The 19162-nt window shown below is 48.1% G+C and overlaps 1 protein-coding gene across 1 annotated transcript; it reads left to right on the top strand.

Annotated features, from left to right (window-relative positions):
* The first annotated feature begins 505 nt into the window (after positions 1–505).
* Positions 506–15877, top strand: SLCO4A1 (solute carrier organic anion transporter family member 4A1). Its single transcript, XM_058814862.1, has 11 exons — positions 506–1350; positions 3345–3435; positions 4302–4423; positions 4779–4890; positions 9083–9237; positions 9898–10093; positions 10645–10810; positions 11403–11575; positions 11975–12039; positions 12522–12670; positions 13456–15877. The coding sequence occupies exons 1-11, from the start codon at positions 507–509 to the stop codon at positions 13603–13605; spliced, it is 2223 nt and encodes a 740-aa protein (XP_058670845.1). The 5' UTR covers position 506; the 3' UTR covers positions 13606–15877.
* Positions 15878–19162: the final 3285 nt, after the last annotated feature.

The following is a 19162-nucleotide window of genomic DNA, read 5'->3' as shown; positions in this document are numbered from 1 at the left end:
AGGACTTCTAGCAGTGGGAAAGTTGTAGCTGTGTGGGCTGTTCTCTGCAGAGGGAAGAAGGGGGATGCAGGTCTTTATCAGAGGGGAGGGATAGGGGGCTTCAGTTGGTGGGGACACTGCCTTAGAGGTGCTTTTCTTTAAAGGCTCTTGAATGTTTTGTTCTTTTCTGTAATGTTAGTGATGCCCTGACACCTGAGGTACCAGCACATCCCATGGTGGAAGGCATGTGACCAGGTAAACTGCATAGTGAAATGCTTATACGTCTTAGAAAAAAGAAAAAAAAAAAAAAAGAATATTTGAGGGGTTTGAGCATTGTTTTGTATAAAGGCATGTAAAAATTCTCTTTGCACAGATCAGAATGGTCTTGGCCCATACCTTCACCGTCTCCCTACTGAAGTAAGTGCTGAAAATTGCATCTCCTGGACATTGCATCTCCTTGCTGCCCCACAGAGCCACCCTGGCCACCAGCCCACCTCAGTGTGCCACCAGACTCTGCATTCCCGTTCATGGCAATGCCCCAGAACTCCACCAGAGAAAATGGCTTTTGTTTCGCTCACCCCCTCGACTTCTCCCGCCCATCCCCTCATGGCGGTGAGGCCGGCCGGCCATTGGGCACAGCGAGGGAGGGCGATGGCTGCAGCATCCCCCTGAGCAATGGCGTGGGCTCCTCGGGGGCCCCCAGCCCCTCAGGGGCCCCCAGCCCCTCAGACTCCTCTGCTGAGCCACTCTGCACACCCAGCCCGGCGCAGGACCAGACGCTGCTCGAGGAAGGGATCAAATACGTGTCTGCCCAAGGGGAGGAACTGGCCTGCGGCTGGGGGGCCTTCACCCCCGACTGCCTGCAGCCCTGCAACACATCCAAAGGGGTCTTGTTCTTCCTCTGCGTGGCCTCCTTCCTGCAGGGCATGACCGTGAACGGCTTCATCAACACCGTCATCACCTCCATCGAGCGCCGCTTCGACCTGCGCAGCTACCAGAGCGGGCTGATCGCCAGCTCCTACGACATCGCGGCCTGCGTCTGCCTCACCTTCGTCAGCTACTTCGGGGGCAACGGCCACAAGCCCCGCTGGCTGGGCTGGGGCGTGCTGCTCATGGGGCTGGGCTCCCTGCTCTTCGCGCTGCCACACTTCACCACGGGCCCCTACGAGGCGCGCTCGGCGGCCCATGTGGGCGTCTGCGGGGCGAACCAGAGCCTGCCCTGCTCCCAGGCCGCCTCCAGCCTCTCTGGCTACAGGTTTGTCTTCATGCTGGGGCAGTTCCTGCACGGCATGGGAGCCACGCCGCTCTACACGCTCGGCGTCACCTACTTGGATGAGAACGTCAAGACCAACTACTCCCCTGTGTACATTGGTGAGTGGGGCTGAAGGGTGTGACCACGTTCAAAGGGGGCTTAGGATGAGGGAAGGGACGAGGATCTGACTCCATGTTTCAGAAGGCTTGATTTGTTATTTTATGATATATATTACATTAAAACTATACTAAAAGAATAGAAAAAAGGATTTAATCAGGAGGCTAGGTAAGAATAGAAAAAGAATGAATGATAACAAAGGCTTGTGGTTCAGACTCTCTGTCTGAGCCAGCTGGGCTGTGATTTGCCATTACAATCACAGATGCACCTGTTGCATTCCACAGCAGCAGATAATCAATGTTTACATTTTGTTCCTGGGGCCTCTCAGCTTCTCAGGAGGAAAAATCCTAAGGAAAGGATTTTCCATTAAAAGATGTCTGTGACAGAAGGGCAGCTCCAGCCCTTTAGCAGCAGGGTGGTGGGAGGGAGGGAGGGAGACGTCATGGTCCTTCATCATTGTGGGAACTCAGGAAATTCCTCTGGCTTCTCTGGAGGGCTTGTGACCCTGGCAGGGGGCTCGGAGACCTTGGCACAGAGCCCAAGACCCCTGTGCCTTTGATTTAGCCCTTGGAAAAAACAATTACCAAGCTCACTGTCTAACATAGGTGATAGGTATTGGAAAGTAATTGCAAATATTGTACACGTAGTTTTTAGTATAAAAAGATAACACCGCCCTGAGGGCAGGCAGAGTGCCTCTGACTGTCTTGCTGAGTGGACCTCAGCAGGTCAGGAGAAAGAATTTTATAGATAAGATACAATAAACAACCTTGAGACCCAGAAATGAAGAGTTCTGACTCCTTCTTCAACTGCTGGGCTGGGAAAAGAGACTTTCCAACTTGGAGTCACTCTGACCAGCTGGAGACCCCAAGAATCATCTCCCAGTCCACTCTGGGAGCACCTCTCCCAACACTGCTTAATCTTTTCTTCCAGTTGAGGGGCAAGGTGGAACTCAGAGGGATGTGGCTCTGTTTTGATAATTTACCAGGAGGAAAACTGTGAGCTCGGTTGGGTATTTTTCCTCCCACAGCTTGTGCCCTGTAGGTGGGCAGTGCCTCCTACTCCTGGCATGGGGCCAGCCATGTGGCATTAGCATCACTGGCAGACAGCCATGAGGCCATACCCCATATCCGTGCAAAGGGGCACAGAATCACAGCATGGTTTGGGCAAAAGGACCTTTGAAGGTCATCTAGTCCAATGAGAAGGGACACCTTCAACTCAGCTCAGAGACACATCCAGTCTGACCTTGTCAAGGAATGGAATATCCACCACCTGTTTGGACAGCCTGTGCCAGTGTTTTATCACCATCATTTATATCTGATGTAAATCTGTAGATCATCATCCCTTCAGGCCTCAGCACAGCAGGGATGGTCACTGGGCTGCTCAGCTACTGCTGGTGCAAACACAGCCAAGAGAAGAGGCTCAGCTCACTCCTCTGCATCACTGGTCACTCAGCAGCTGCCAAACACTCACAGTCCTGTTGGTGGAAGTGCCAAAAGGGTGATCTTTTAGCAATTTCAAAATGTGTCAGTCTGCCCATGCTGTATCAGAAGGCTGTGTAGTGTGGGAAGATCACAAGGAGATCATCAGCAAGTTGATCTTTCCATGTGTCATGGTTTAAACAGCAAACTGAAATAAGTGCCAGTGGCGCTGTATTTAGTGTAGACATTTTGTGTTGTCAGTGGGGAGAGAATCCTGCTGCTCATTGCTGTGCCAGTCAGGATGTGGCAGTGGGATCAGCAGCATCCCTGCTAAATATGGTTTAATTCTGAACCAGTTTTACCTGCCCCATACTATAAAACTTCCCAGATTGGATGCAAAAGCTTCCCTGGAACAGAAGTGTGAGAGGAAAACTTGTTGGAAGGATCTGGGTTTGTGTTTTGGTGGTTTAGTGGGAAGGGTGTGAGGCAGCCAGAGGCCGAGCATCCTGCATCTAGGAGGGAATCACACTGGGGATCCCTGGCTGACGTTGTCTAACACAACTTGTTTTCCCTTTCAGCTGTTTTCTACACTGCTGCAATCCTTGGGCCTGCAGCGGGTTATCTGGTAGGAGGAATGTTTCTAAATATTTATACTGAAATTGGCAGAGAGTAAGTCGTTAAAAAAAAATCTTGTTCCTTTCCCTTTCTGCTCTGTGTTTCCTTTGGGGTAGAAAAAAATAATACCAATGATCTGGAGCAATGAGCTGGTGGCTGGGTGGAAGCGTGCCTGGGGTGGGTGGTGTGTCTGCAGGCAGGGAGGCTGGAAGGGTGGTTTGCATTAGTGCTGCTGCTGAGGGGAAATTGCTGACAAACCTATCAGCTTAAATCCTTCCTCACGCTGCACTGCCTGTGCTAATGAGGCTGTGAGCAGCAGGTGGATTTTTTGAATGAGTTCCCTGATGAGGTGGTGCTCCCAGCAGTGCTGCTCGCCCTCCCAGCCATCCCACCAGAATGCTTAGTCCCTCCTTGCTTTGTAATATTTGTGATTTATTCTTCTTTCCTTCCAGGCTCTTTGGTAGATCACAGAATCACAGAATGCTTTGGGTTGGAAGGGACATTAATGATCATCTAGTTCCAACCCCTCTGCCTTAGGCAGGAACACCATTTTCTAAGGCAGATGAATGGATTAAAAAGGGGGAATGGGTTTCCAGGGGAAGAAATTAGTTATTTCCACCAGTTTTTTTGCAAAGGATGTTTTTGGGGTGGAGTAAGGATCTTTGCAACCCTCAAAGCACAGCTGAAAAGCAGTGAGGTGAATTATGAGAATGGTGTGATTTCCTGGGCTCGTGTTGTGCTGTGCTGAGGCAGGAGGGATGGAGGACATGGCATCCCCATCAGATCACTCAGTGTCCTTTGCTGTCACCCCCATGACCCTTTAGCCCCTGCCAGCCTCAGGGCAAGACCCACAGGGCTGCCCTGCTCTGTCCCCAACCATCTCCTCTGTCCCTTTGTCCCTTTGGCTTCTCTTCCTGCAGGACTGACATGGCCCCAGAGAACACGCTGTGGGTGGGGGCCTGGTGGATCGGCTTCCTGGGGGCTGGAGCTGCCTCTCTGCTCATCTCCATCCCCATCCTGGGCTACCCCCAGCGCCTCCCAGGTACGGGGAATCCTCCTGGGCTTGGGATTTGGGGCTGGCACTGCACAGTGCTCCTTCCTGGGCTCTGGGTTTGGGGCTGGCACTGCACAGTGCTCCTCTTGCCCTGGGGCTTCCATCCATCCTCCTGCACGTGTCTAGCTGGGGACCTGGGAGCAAAGGAACAGCTTCCTGCATTTAAGTTGGATTTCCTAAATGGATTTCACCCCATCTGCCTCTGTTACTGCTTGTCCCTTGCAGCTATGGTGGAGGGAGGATGTCATGTTGTGTTTTCCCCCTGTAAATCCATGATTTCAGTGGCATCCATGCCCTGTGTCTGACACACTCCTCGTCCCTTTGCCTCTCATTTTTCATGTAGGGTCCCAGCGCTACATCGTCATGAGGGTGTCTGAGGCTCATCAGCTGAAGGATGGCAGCCACAAGAAAGCATTGGATCCAGACTTTGGGAAAACAGTGAAAGACCTGCCTCGGTGAGAAAAGCACCCCACACAGAGCTTAGGGAGCCCTGCAAAGGGCAGGGAGAGTGATGAGCCCAAGCTGAGCTTCCTTCAACCCTGCCAGCTCCAAGGTGTTGCCCTTCTTCAGGCAATGACACTTTCTTGCAGAGGAGGTGTCCAAGTGCCTGGTCCTATCAAGATCTGGGAGCTCTTGGCAAAGAGGCTGAGCTAGAGCTGGTGCTGGGGGTCCCATGGGGGAGCAGGGGAACAGTGGCTGGTCCCATCTGGGTTTTCAGAAGCTCATGTCCACCTGCAGTGCTGTGCCACACACTGAGTTTCACTGAGAGTGGCTTGATGCCCAGCTTTAGGTGAAGGGAGATGCCTAGGCATTGCCAGCTCCCTCCCTCTCCCCAGCAGCATTATTTCTGCCTCACCTGGCCCAGTTGCGTGTTTCCAGCAGCTCCTCCTCCCCAGCCCTTTGGGGCTTTATTCCTTTCCTCTATTTTTACTTGGGTTAGATCCCTGTTTTGTCATTTTTAATGAGAAACGAGATGAAACAGGCCCTGTGATTCTCACAGCTCCCTTCCAAAGCCAGGGAACAAAATATACCACACTGTAACTTTCAGTTCCTTTTCTCTTTTATTCTTGGTTTCCTTTTTTTTTTTTTTTGCCTTCACATCTTCCAGCCACCTTTTATATATTACTACTTCTTATCTCTCCAGCAAGGCAGTGACACAGCAACTTGCTTAATCTTGAGCTGCTGCTCGGCTCTGTGATGGGAACAAAGCAGGAGCCAAAATAAAATGTGATCTTTTAACAACATATTTTTGTTATGGATTTTTGAAATATTTTATGATTTTTTTTTTTCGTTGTGCTGAGTTGTATTGAAATGGAGGGCAGGGGGAGAGGTGCTGCTTTATTTATTGCAGGGGGTTAGCTGGCATGGAGACTCTGGATGTTGCAGAGATACCTGAATATTGATTCCATTTGGAGTTTGCAGTCAATAAGGGGATCTGTCACCATTGAGATATTCCTTTTTTTTTTTATTTCTCCCAGGACCGTTTTTAGGGAGGAGATTTTATCCATGTGTGATGGCTGCTCCCTGCAAAGATGTTGCTAAACCCCAGGCTGCTGCCAGCAATCACTTCTGAGCATTAGCTGTGCTCTTTGTTGTGCTGGCAGAGGAGGATGGAGGCAGAACAGGTGCTCAGAACAGGAATTTTCAGCACCAGTCGAGCTGTGTTGTGTCAACACAACGACTCACACCCATCTGAACTGCTTGGAGACTTTGTAGGAAGTTTACCAGGGGTTAAGGCAGTTGTATGAAGAATATTACACTGAGCAGACTCCAGTGCTGTTATTAAATGGCATTCTTGACTGGGTGCCATTTTCCGAGGTCACGGCTTGTTCTGCTCACGGAAATTGAATTCAAAACCTGCATTTAAATAACGATAAGTCTGTGGCTAAAACCAACACAAACAGGGCAGCAGAGAGGGATGATATTCAGTGCTTGATGCTTTTCTTTCTTGTCTGGAGCAAAGCTCCCACTGTTTCTGCTGTCTAACAGCAGGAACAGAGACAATCCTCCTCCAGGAGCATCTTTCACTCCTTGTTTCTGAATAATAAATCGCAAAGGTGGGAATTTGTATCAGGGAATTCAGACCAGTCCAGACCTCAGTGTACTTGCAAAGCAGGAACCCAACAGACTTTTGTGGTCCCTGGTTTTGATTAATGAAAGGGAAGTGCCTTCAAGGCTTTCTGCTCTGGAAACTTGCATTAAGGAGGAGATCCCATCTGTGCAGGCAGCTCCTGGGGACACGTGGACCAGGCTGGAGGGTAAGGCCAAAGAACACTCCCTGTTCCTTTTGTCTTGGTCAGGGACTGTGTGCCACACTTTTCTCACAGTACAGGCAGTAACAGTCTCACAAAGATAAGCAGAAATACTGATGAAATAAAATACTGTTCCATGCCATCAGGTCCTTTCTAAGTGAGGTTCATGAGTTGCTGCATTCACAGTGCTGCCTGAGAGCTTACAGGAATGCAGCCCATACAGCCTAATCCTCTGCCCTGGAGACACTTCTGTATTAACTCTTGTGTTGAAAAGGCCTGATAAAACAGCATTTTTCTTTCTCTGCTTCCATATGATTGCTGTCAGAGCAGAGGGACTCAAGGGGAGGGCATGCAGAGCTGTACCAACAGGAGATTTTGACCCTGCAAGCAGCAGGGTGGAGTTTGTGAGGATCACTGCCTGGCATGGCAAGCCCTGATCTTCAGCACAAGGAGCTGTGGTCAGTATTTCACTGATCACTCCTGGATTAGGTGCAGGGTGGGAGTTAGAAAAGCCATGAAATGGAACAAAGGGAGGTTGGTTCATGTTCCTGTGGGATGCGTGTGGTGCCCTCTGTTCCCTTGGTGATGGTGGCAGTGGGTGTCACTTTTTGCTGGAAAAGCCCCCATTCACATGCTGTAAAATTGGATAATATCCATTTATCTGGGGTGTTCTGAGCATGCCATGCTCTGAGGAGCAGGTTCTGATCATGCAGGTGGTCCCACCCTGCTCAGAGAGCCATTACGTGAGAAAGAGTTCCTGTGTGTGCCCATATCAGTAAAACCTTGGAAGCTCAGCTTTTTTAGGTGGTGGGATTCTTCTCTGCAGTGCTGGGCCTCCTGAAATTCCTTTGGCTGCAAGAGCTGAGCACTGCCGAGGCTATTCAGGAATTAGGTGATTTCTGGGTGTGTTTAAAGTCCTGCTGATGTAATAAAAAGGTTTGTGCTGTCTTTGGTAAGGTTTTATGTGCCATAGCTCCTCACAACTACATCTTCTGCCTTCAGACAGATTAAGTAAATCCTTATTCTTAGTGCTGAAAAGAATGCCTTTGCATTTTCCTACTTGCAAGTCCAGCCTGTAACTTTTGGGCAGAGGGTACAAAGTCACACTAGTGCAGGGAGCACTCTCTTTTACTCTTCTCTGTAAAAAGGTGAAAGCACTGTCTGTTTTCTGCCTCAGCCACAAGATCTACAAGCATTTTCTCACTAAAGTATTAAAATTTATGCTTCTAAATAAAGCACAGTCAAAAAAATCTGGAAAATAAAATAGTACATTAAACTAATCCCAAGAGTTAGGCAGTGTAAAGCCCCCTGTAATCAAAGTGTAGGAATGTGTGGCATTTCTGTCTTTCAGCTTCTTTGTTCTTTTGATGTAATGAAATTCTCCATGTGAGTGAAGTTGCATAAATCTGACTGTGAGCCTCAGCACGTCTCCAGAGCAGGAGGTGGTGACTGTGCCTTTCTGCTCTGTGAGCATCCCATGGCATGGCTCTTGCAGGATTTGTGCCCATCCCACAAATGGGATAACCCATGGCACTGGCCTGGGCTTGGCTAGGGGGAAGTCATGGGGCAGAATTTGAAACTGGTTACAAAACATCCCCTGAGAATCAATGTCAGTCCTCTTAGTCCAATATCCGAGATAGTGAGAGATAATTGAGACCATTCCCTGTGCCTGAGGGCCTTTCTGCATCTCAGGGATGGAATTGTTGCTGGATCTGCATATAAATGACACATGGCAATTTCTCAGGCATATCTGTGGCTCTCTCCTAAATCCCAGTGGGTCAAAGTAAAATGGAGTTACTCAATTTATACGTTAAGCTTCAAGTAAAACTGGGCTTAGATTGTGGCAGAAGGATTGCTTTCTGGTTTTCAGGTGTCTTGGAGGTGTTTCCTCCATATAGAAAGGCTTGCTTGGTATTTCCCCTGAGTTACAAAACATCTCTGGTTATCAGAGGTTGTTATTGTTCTGAGAGCGTGGGTGAACAAGTAACGTGTGTATGTGAGGATGTTGCTCTTGGTTGAGTCAGGAGTCCCAAGATATCTGCCAACAGGCACTAATAAAACCTTGAAATGATGGAGATTTGGTGAGGAGTAATGTCCGCTCAGTATTGCCCCATTGAAACAGACAAAGTACTCAGCCTGACCCCAAATGTTGGGAAATTCCTGCTGAAATCATCCATGTAGAAGTTGTGGATGCCCTTAGTGTGAGTTACACACATGTACTCTGTGTCATTGACTGGAAAACCTCCTTCAACCCCAATTATCTTCCTTTTGGTGTTTTTCCTTTCAGAGTTGCAGGATGATGGGATGCTGTGTGTGATCCTTCTGACTTGGAAGATCTGAAATTAAAATGTGCCTGAAATCTGTGATTCAATTCCAATATATTTGTCCTTCCCAGGTCAGTGCTGCTACTTCTGAAGAACCCCACCTTCATCTTCCTCTGCTTAGCAGGAGCAACTGAAGCAACCCTGATTGCTGGGATGTCCACCTTTGGGCCCAAATTCCTGGAGTCTCAGTTCAGTTTAAGTGCCTCTGAAGCTGCCACCTTTTTTGGTAAGGGAAACATGTTTTTGCAATGTTTTCCCATTTTTCCAACAAATAGAAGAGCACTTTTAGCTCATTTAGAATGGAGACAGATGCTTTGCAGTTTAATTATGGACTGGTTATCCCCTTCAGCTGTTGGATGGGATCATTTCCTATCAGCACACCTACACCCAGTGCATTTCCAGAGCTGCATCTACTGACATCAGGAAGAAATGTGTCACTTCTGTAGCCATCTGTTACCCTCTAGAGGAAGGCAAAATAATTGTAATTCCTCCTAGTGCATCACCAGGAAACACCGGCTAAACATTTCCTCTGAGGAGGGATGTCAGAGCTGGGGGGGATAGCATCCAAAAACTGGGAGATCCTCACCCAAGTGCCGTAACATAGACCCAGGAATGGTGTCCAACAAGCATCAGCACTCCTCAAAGAGCCAGTTGTAAGATCTCTGGGGAGGAAAAGCTGCCTTAACAGGTTCATGCCAAATTACCTGAGCTGTTACACAGGACCACCCACTACAGCAGCATCCACTGAACTCCCACCAAGAAGCCACACAGAAAGCAAGGAGTCATTTATATGCAAAATACACTGCAATTAATGTCTTCAAACCTGAAAACTCCTTGCTGACATTTCCAAACTCACTTGTGGGGTTTTTTTCCTCTTCCTTTCCAGGTTATCTGGTGGTGCCAGCCGGAGGGGGAGGCACATTCCTGGGAGGATTCCTCGTGAATAAACTCAAACTGCGCTGCTCAGGAATCATCAAGCTGTGTTTGCTTTGCACAGTGTCAAGTCTGCTGGCCATCTTCATTTTTTTTATCCACTGCCCTAACATGCCCATGGCAGGAGTAACCCAGATGTATGATGGAAGGTAACAACAACCACCCTGTCTGTCTGTCTGTCTGTCCTGAGGGGATCTGCTCAGAACAGGGTAATTCAAACACACAGTGCTGGTGGCAGTTATGTGTGGGTGTGTTGGTGTTGAAAGTTGGTGTCTCACACCAGAGTGTGAGACAGAAAATAGATTTTTTGTGTGAGACAGAAAATAGATGTCCTGAGTTTTGCAGTGAGATGGAGTTTATGGAAGAGGCTCCCTAGTTAGTAAGGGAGGGAAGATCAGCAGCACCAGAGTGGGAGATATTCCACCCTTCAGCTGCCTTTGCAGCAGCCCCCATCTCTCTCCAGTGGGGTAAACTGGACCAAAAGTGGGAATCTCCTCTCTGAATGGAAGTGTCACCCTAAGAGCTGGTCACTTAAACTCCCTGGGTGGCTGTGGGAGAGACAGTTCCAGGGCATGGTTAAAATTTGGTGGGATGAAAGCCTTTCCAAGCCTGGGGATCCATCACAACTCCCACTGTCCCTTCCTCTCTTCATTTCCTCCTGTGAAGAGCTGCTCACTGACTGCTCCTGTGTTTCCCTCAGTGCTTTGCCAGGTGGGCACCTCAACCTGACAGCAGCCTGCAATGCCCAGTGTGGCTGCCTGCAGGGCACCTACAGCCCTGTCTGTGGCACTGATGGCATCATGTACTACTCCCCCTGCCACGCTGGCTGCAAAAGTGTGTCTGTAAACCTCAGGAATGGCAAGAAGGTAGGTCTGGGAGCACTGTGCATGAACAGGGTGGTGGCACATCTCTGAGTGATTTGGCTGGCTCATATGGGTTTGAGATTTGCTGCAAATCAGTGCAAAATCAGGCAGGGCAGGGTGGATGCTCTCAGGTACCATGTGAGATAAAGGCAGGAGGTACTCTGAGGTCACCCTGCTTTGCTTCTCTCATTGTGTCCAATCATCTTTGCCTCATTCTGGGTCAAACTCTGCTGAAATCCGTGGAAAATCACCCAGGCAGGCGGGGAGCTTGGTAAGCCCCTGATTTCTGTCCTAGTGCTCCTTTAGGGTCTTGGATGAACATGATGCAGCTCCTCATCCTTCCAGCATGTTGCCCATGGAGTCAGGTGAAGGCTTAGGGAGGGTAGAGGTGATACTCAGCTGCCTGGCAGAGTTAATTTCCCTTGCTTGATATTCCTGTTTGGAAACAGAGGCGTGTCAAAAATGCGGCTTGATTTCTACTTCCTTCTGGGAGTCTAACCAGCTGCTTTCTGCCCTCCCTGAATTTCTTATTTTTAAAGCTTTGACTGTCACCCCACTCTCCTCAGCAGAGCCCCCACCAGCCTTTCTTTCCCAGGTCTACCAGGAATGCAGCTGTGTTGACAATGCCCTCCTGCCTGGCTCTGGCAAAGCAGAGGCAGGGAAATGCACCTCCTCCTGTGCCAAAAAGCCCTTGCTCCTGTGCTTCATATTTGTGGTCATCCTCTTCACCTTCCTGAGCAGCATTCCTGCCCTGACTGCCACTCTGAGGTAAGCGGGGATGGCCTTGTCCTCTGCCAGCATTGCAGGAAGCCTCAATATCCTCCTCTCTGCTTTTTCCTGCTGGATCAAGCATGGGAAAGGTGTGATGGGAACCACTGAGGTGATGGCAACCTGGAGACATCAGGACTAATTCCTGTCCCAGTCTAGCTGGGAAAGTAAATTTCAGCATTGGGAGCTTTGTCCTCTGACATGGGATACACACATGGGATACATTGGCAGCAGGGGTGGAGGGACTCTGCACTGGGGTGACCCTAAATCTCCAGAGGGATGGAGGTCCCAGGTGAGCTGCAGGTCCCAGGTGAGCACAACTCCAAGGACCTGGAGTTGTGAAGCAGGGAGGTGATGCAGCCTGGCAGCATTTTTAAACAAACCCCTTTTTCTCCCCAGGTGTGTCTCTGACAGACAAAGGTCCTTTGCACTCGGGATCCAGTGGATTGTGGTACGAACCTTAGGTATGGAGCAGAGGGAATTTGAACACCAAAAAGGTCTGGTGGTTCTGTCACCCAGGAATAAAACACACTGGGTTGGAAAAGAAGGGAGTAGGACACACACTGCTGAAAATGAGGATGCTTTCTTTCTTTTGCTGCCTTTCAGGACAACCTAATTCCCTTTGCATGTGATTTACAAACTCAGTGGAGGGTTCTGTAACACATCACAGGTGACAGGTTCAATGTCCTGCCAATGTGCTCTAATTTTAAGGAAAAGGAGCAGAGGTGTTGAAGCTCCTGTGAGTGTCTTTTGGCTCTTGTGCAATGTAGGTCAGGATGGCCAAAAGACCTGCTGGACTCTCAGATCTTGAAATCCAGCATATTTTTGATACCTGGTAGCTCTGGATGCTGCAGGATGAGTTCTCTTAATCATGGTATCATCAGAGCTTGGTGCTTTTCTGCAAAGTGCTGCCCAAACTGAAGGTGCCCTCTCTCTCTGCCCACAGGAGGCATCCCTGGCCCCATTGCCTTTGGCTCCATGATTGATAAATCCTGCCTGCTGTGGCAGGACCAGTGTGGGGAGCAGGGCTCCTGCTACGTGTACCAGAACTCAGCCATGAGCCGCTACACCCTCGTCGCTGGACTGGTCTACAAGGTGATGCTGCTGCTTATCTCCACTCCCTGGTAAAGCAGACAGGTTTCTAGGACATAATGTTTTGCTCTGGGAAAGATTTTTACAAAATTGAGTTGCCCTGATCTGGCCCAGCCCCAGACAAAATTAAATTTTCACACAAGAAGTTTCTCAGGGAAGGCAAAAGCCCTGGTAGCTTCTCATCAGGTAATGGTGCTCCAGACACCATCATTCTGTTAAATTCCCATTATTTTCTAGGATTACAGCTTCTATTTCACCATATGAAATACCTCCTTCCAACAGCAAACAAAGTGATTTTTGCTAGAAATGGAGTAAAATATCCAAGTGCAGTGTATTAGTGAGAGTGAGGGATGGCATTGTGGGCAGGCTGTAAATAACCATTCCCAGTCACTGCTAGAAAATAAGAGAGCTTAGAGCAGTGGGCTTTATTTATTAGCAGAAAACCATCATTTTAACTGCTCCCAAACAAGCACTTGCCCTAGATAGTAGTGTTTAGCAGCTGCTATAATAAAGGGGTTTTCAAAAGCCTTCCAGCAAAAGGCTGAGGCAGTGTTGGCTCATGCAGCACTGTGCTCCAGGTGTCTGTGTGGGGCTGAACTTTTCCAAAATCCCATTGCTATGGGGCTGGCTAAATTCAGATTTTTACCCCCTCTGGCTCTCAGTGCTGCTCTGCTTCCCAGGCTGGCCAACATCTCCTCCTCCCTAAAGCTTGCTCAGCAAAGCTCATTGCAGATGTGGGGTGGTTTTGGGGGAGAGCAGAGAGTAATGAGGTGTCTCCATGGCTGCAGGTGCTCGGGACAACCTTCTTTATAGTGGCCTGTTTACTCTACAAACCTCCACCTTCAGAGTCACCTCCAGGCAGCTTGGATGCATCTGAAAATGGCAGCAGAGACCTCCAGGAGCACAAGCCTTCACTGCCAGCTGAAGAGGATATATAGCACTGTCCACATGCAAGAGACTTTTTCAAACTGAGAAATACCACGAGAAGACATTATGCAGTTTCCCAAGGGGTTTTTAAATCAACAGTAATATTTTAAATTTTTATTCTTTTTTTTAGTTGAAGATAAATAATTTAAGTGACCACTGGTGTGCTTTGCTATTTTCTTAACAGCAGAAGCACATTTAAAGTTGTGCGCTGGTGCCACATGCAGTTATTTAATTTTATTTAAAGAAAGGGCTACTGTAGCTTTATTCTGTGTCTGTGACAAGCCAGGACCACGTTCTCCACTTGTGGAAGTAATCACTGGTAACTCCAATGGAGCATGTGGGGTTTAAACCACCAGAGGATCTGGGCCAACTGTATTGAATATCTCAATTGTAAAGCCAACTGTAGCAAAGCTCCTGTTGGGACTTCCAAGCTGGGGAGGAGCACTGCTGTTCTGCAGTCTGCACTGCAAAGGGGTCACTGGCCCTTGAACTGTTGCATGCAAAGCAGACAGCCCTGGCAGTGTCCTCCTCCTTCCCACGGCACACAGAATCACTCTGTTCAGGAGCAGCTCCTCTCATTATGCAAGTTCCTATTACTGGGAGAGGAGATTTGATTAGCAAATCCATCAATACACTACAGGCAGCCATTCCCAGAGCTGCCAAGCACTGTACACTCACTGCCTCACTCATTGCAGGGTTTACACCGTGGTGACACTTCAGTTTTTTTATTTGTGTTGTTTAAAAGTGATGCCTTTTGTAATGTACTGTGCAAAACTTGAACTTCTTGCTGTTTGCTGGGCGTGGGAAGGCGTGAGATACAGATCTATGCAATGTTTATCTTGGGTTGTTCTGTAAAGACAGTGGGTTTGGGTAAACAGAAAGGTTGGAGTGAATTTAGTTTGTCTCTAGACCAGTAGCCTGAGGGGTGGGTCTGCCTTGTGGAAGGGGGATGCTGGCTTGTAACTCTTGCAGGGAGAGAGGGCAGCGTTCCCAAAACGACCTTTGAATGTGCTCTTGCAATATGGATCAGGACCTTTCTGAGGGGCAGAAGAGGAATTGGGGCACATGTGAGTCTGGCTGCCCTCTGAGTGGAGATCAGGCCAGGCTGGTGCTTGGTGTGCAGCCAGCCACAGGGTGCAGGTGCATCCCCAGGGGGGCACAGGGAGCCCCTGGAATCCTGCCTGGTGTCACTGTGGTCACAGGGCAGCGCCTGCAGCCCTGAGCTGCACAACTGCCCTTCCTTCCTGCCAGCTCCCACTCAGATTTGCTCTGTAGATGTTTTTTTTATATTCTGTGTATTTGTGCTTCCACAGATGGACACAGGATGGGCATTTGCTTCCTTCATTAGCAGAGGACTGACCCTCAGAGTGTTCCTGTTGCAGGCAGGGATGGTGCTGCTGGGAGTGGAGTTGATAGTCAGGTCAGTGGAGGAAAACAGCTTCTTCCATTCACAGATCCCCTTCCAGCAGAGCCACAGGGTGAGCTCTCTGCTTCCAAACCCTTGTTTCCCAGCCCCTGAGGAGTGCTGGGACACACTGTGCACCCCCTGCCCCATCCCTGGAATTGCTCAGTGCCAGCTTGGCTGGGGTTTTGAGCAAAACTTCACCATCAAGCTGAAGATGCCTCTGCCCACAGCAGGGGATTGAAACAAAATGATCTTTAACCCAAACCATTCAATGATTCTATCTCTAGTAACTCCTGGAAAAACTAAAAGTGATAAGGGCGAGATGGATGGTGGCTTTTGGTGCTTGTGGAAGGGCAGCTGGTGCAGCTTTGATGGGGCATGCAGGAGAGCCCTGTTTTTCTAGAGAGGCAGGATTAGACCCACTGATGCAGGATTTAACCCCAGCCCTGCCCCAACACCTTCACCTGGGTTTGGAGCCACCTGCAAGCACGAGCCTGTCTCCAGGCCTTGCCCTTCCCAGCTTAGACACCTTGGGTACAAGCAGGGATCTTAGATGGGCAAATGCATGAATGTATTTTGGGAGCTTATTTTATGTATGATGTATTTATGAAAGTTAGAAGTTTTTTCTTCTCATATATATATATATATTGTATGTATGGGTGTATATACATATACATATACATATATATATATACATATACATGGATATTGCAATGCAATTTTAGTGTTTATAAAATGAGCTTTATCTGAGTGTGTTGTTTCCAGAGCTAAACAAAAGCTCCTGGGATTCTGGGCATTTATTATGTTGCTGTGGGACTGGCAATTCAAGGATTTTAGTAAGCAGTAACATGGCATTCCTATTCCATAACCAGGCTGTTTAGGTGTACAGGTAATTTAAAATATTTGGAAGTATGTTTTCGAATCTGATATGAAGTATTATATTGCTATAAAGGCATAGAAATATAATCACTCTTTCACAGGTACTTGTGTGTGTGTTTTTCATCACTTGTCCTCCTTTCCCAGCTGCAGTTCTTGGCAGGGGTGTATCCATGGTGCCATTTGCTGCAGGGCCAATGTGGCATCTCCGAGGAGGAAGGTTGGAACTCAGGTTTATGCTTAATTTGTAGCATTAATAAGGCCCCTCATGGCTACGGGAGCTTCAGGCACCAGGTGACTGTGGAATTCACAGGGAACCCCTGACAATGGGAGAGAGAATGATGTATCTGACTCCATCTTATCAGAAGGCTGATTAATTACCTTATTATACTATATTCTTCTATACTATATTACATTACCTCTAAACTGAATCTGCCAAGCACTCAACTCTGCACACAACTGCACAGAATCTCATGACTGTCCCTTGACAGTCCCAACTTACATATACACATGGCCCTGACAGGCCAAGGAAACAAAACACCATCACTTTGGGTAAACAATCTCCAACTGCATTCTACTTTGGCACAAACACGGGCACAGCAAATGATAAGAATTGTTTTTCCTTTCTCTGAGGTTCAGAGAATGTGAAACCCAGAAATATTCTTGGGAAGATTTGTGCCTTGCTTTTCTCTGTGAAAAGAAACATGGGGCTACAGGTGGCCTCGAGGCCCTGTGAGTTGGTGTCTCCTGCTGGATTACCCTCTCCTCCTGACACAGAGGATTGCTGCTTTTGGAGGCAAAAAGAGGTTTGTGGCTGCTGGGGAAGTGTTGGAACCCAGGACATTCCTCTGGCTGCCCTGGATGACTTGAGACCCTGGTGAGGGGCTCAGAGACCTTTGCACAGAGTCAAAACCACCTGTTCCTTGGATTTTACCCCATGGAAACAATTACCCACTTTGTGTGAGGAGTTACAAGCCACAAGAGTGTGAGTAGAATGATAGTGAATTTGTCACAGGGTGAAACAGTAGAATTCTGGGGATTTAGAATGGGACTTCAAGAGGCAAGATGGAGGGATCTGAGTGTGCCCTGTCCTTCTTCTTCTTGTCCTCCATCTTCTGCTGTGATGGTGACACTTCTGGATTGGTTTAGAGTAGAGACAGACTGTCTAACATAGGTGATAGGTATTGGAAAATTATTGTAAATAAAATACATATAGTTCTTATTATAAAAAGCCAACACCACCCCAAGAGCAGTCAGTGTGCCATGAACTGACCTGCTGGACAGATCTCAGCAGGTCAGAGAAAGAATGTAATAGATAAAAAATAAGCAACCTTGAAAAGCAGAGCTGAGGAATCTCGGCTTCTTCTTCGGCCCTGGGGCTGGGAAAAAAAAGACTTTTTAATGCCTCAGGAGCCATTTCAGCAACACAAAACCCAAGAGGGAAGAAGAATCATTTCCCTTCTTTCTCCACAGACCAGCCCAGTTGAGGCCATGGGGTGTCTGCCCTGCTCTGGTGAGTGAAGATCAGCAGCTGAGTGTCACCTGTGGTTGGCTCAGGGCCATTCACGCCCTTGGGGACTGCAAACAAACGGGGTCGGTGCTGAGCAGAGCCGCGGGGAAGTGACACAAAGGAGAGCCCGGGGCAGGGCAGGCAGCAGGAACTGCGTGGCATTTATCGTGGCAGCATCCCAGGCAGTCAATGAGCCGTTTCTCTCTGCTGAGGAGTTTGTTTGGAAGCTTCCTGGAGGTTTGAAAATGCCAGTAAAGAAAAGCTGTGAGTGACACACAGATGGTTGTGCAGAGCCTCCTACCCTCAGTCTCTCCTACGCCTGGATGTGCAGGAGTGGCTCATTCCTCCCTGTCCCAGCTCCTGCATCCTTTGGCTGCCCTGCCCCATCCCTGCAGCTCTCTGAGGCAGGAATAGGAGCAAACACCGACAATTCACTTTGCATGCATACAGCACACGAAAGGAAAATAAACACTAAGCAAATAGAAGGTGATTGGCATGATGTGATTTCAGCAAAAGGAGGAACCCCCTCTTTTTCCGAGGGTCAGCCCCTCAGGGTTTGTGCAGGGCCAGGTGGGCTGGGAAGGTGCCACTAGATGGCAATGGAGCTCGGTGCCATGGCCAGCACATCCCTGTGTTGCTGGCAGCGGGTGCTTTTTGTATCGGACAGAAATCCAGTCCGTGTGCTGTGTTCCAGCTTTGCAGCAGCAAAACCACAATACCTTTCGTGACATCCAAATAAGGTCCAAAAGTAAAATCTATATGTATCTATATATACATATATTTATATATATGAATAATGTATCTAGTCATACATTACTCCATGGGAAATACACAATTTGTAAGCAGGAAGCTGTGCAACAGGTGAGGGTTCAAACAGAGCAGCTGTATTATTTCTACAAAAAGCTGGTAAATTCATGTTTCAAGCATTCCCTTCCCATTCCCTTCTCTGAGCTGTCATTCATATAAAAAGGGAAGTTTTTAGAGTTTGATTTTCTTTCTTCAGATGTTGTAATTGGGGTTGCTATTAGCCTGATCTTTTCACCTCACTCTGAGACAAGCCTATCTGGATTCTCCTGAAGTTAAAAGGATGTTTGATTTGGAACACAGGAATAATTCCAGGTGCTCTGGACCAGGAGGAACTCCATGGTAAACCTTATACTGAGCACAGTGGTCTCTGGGTCAGGCTCATAATTAATAAATTATCTAATTTGCTTTGAAATCAAACAGAAAAAAAGAGGAGTGGTAGTTTAAGGGAAATGTGCGTGTTTTACCAGCCAGGGTAACCTCAACCCAGCAAATGTGAGGATGGCCAGGAGGTGTGAGGAGTGGCTGTGGCTTTGCCATGGGAGCAGAGCTGGGTTTCCTTCACACAGTTCCAGGGAATTTGAGGAAGCAGAATGGGCTGGCATTTTCTCTTGCCAATAATTTTCTCTGGAACAGAATAAATACCAGGATTTTCTTGTCTTCCCTCAAGTTTTCATATTGACCTGCAAGCAGCAATTTTAGAAGAGGAAAATGAGACCATTCTGCTCCTTCTAATGAAGTGTTGCATGTCTTCTCCAGCCAGGGAGCCACCATCCAGTTTGCTAGAGAGGCACAGAAGAATGAATCTCACATTAATTTCGAATTTTCTGAGGTGTTACATCTCGCCTGCTTCATTACCAAGTAACGCTCTGTCAGTTAAGAGAGTCCTCTGAGAAACCTAAAAATGCACACAAAGGGAGGACTCACCACAAATTCTCTTACAAACCTATCCTTCTAGTAAGGGGGGAGCAGA

Source organism: Ammospiza caudacuta, chromosome 15 (assembly GCF_027887145.1).
Source record: "Ammospiza caudacuta isolate bAmmCau1 chromosome 15, bAmmCau1.pri, whole genome shotgun sequence".
Taxonomy (NCBI): Eukaryota; Metazoa; Chordata; class Aves; order Passeriformes; family Passerellidae; genus Ammospiza; species Ammospiza caudacuta.
Note: the sequence above shows the minus strand (reverse complement) of the source record. Positions and strands in the feature narration are given on the sequence as shown.

Excerpts from the sequence above, each read along its gene's own strand:
- SLCO4A1 (XM_058814862.1), top strand. The coding sequence starts at position 507 with ATGGCAATGCCCCAGAACTCCACCAGAGAAAATGGCTTTTGTTTCGCT. Across the intron at positions 1,351-3,344 it reads CTACTCCCCTGTGTACATTG|CTGTTTTCTACACTGCTGCA; the intron begins GTGAGTGGGGCT and ends TTTCCCTTTCAG. Across the intron at positions 10,811-11,402 it reads ACCTCAGGAATGGCAAGAAG|GTCTACCAGGAATGCAGCTG; the intron begins GTAGGTCTGGGA and ends TTTCTTTCCCAG.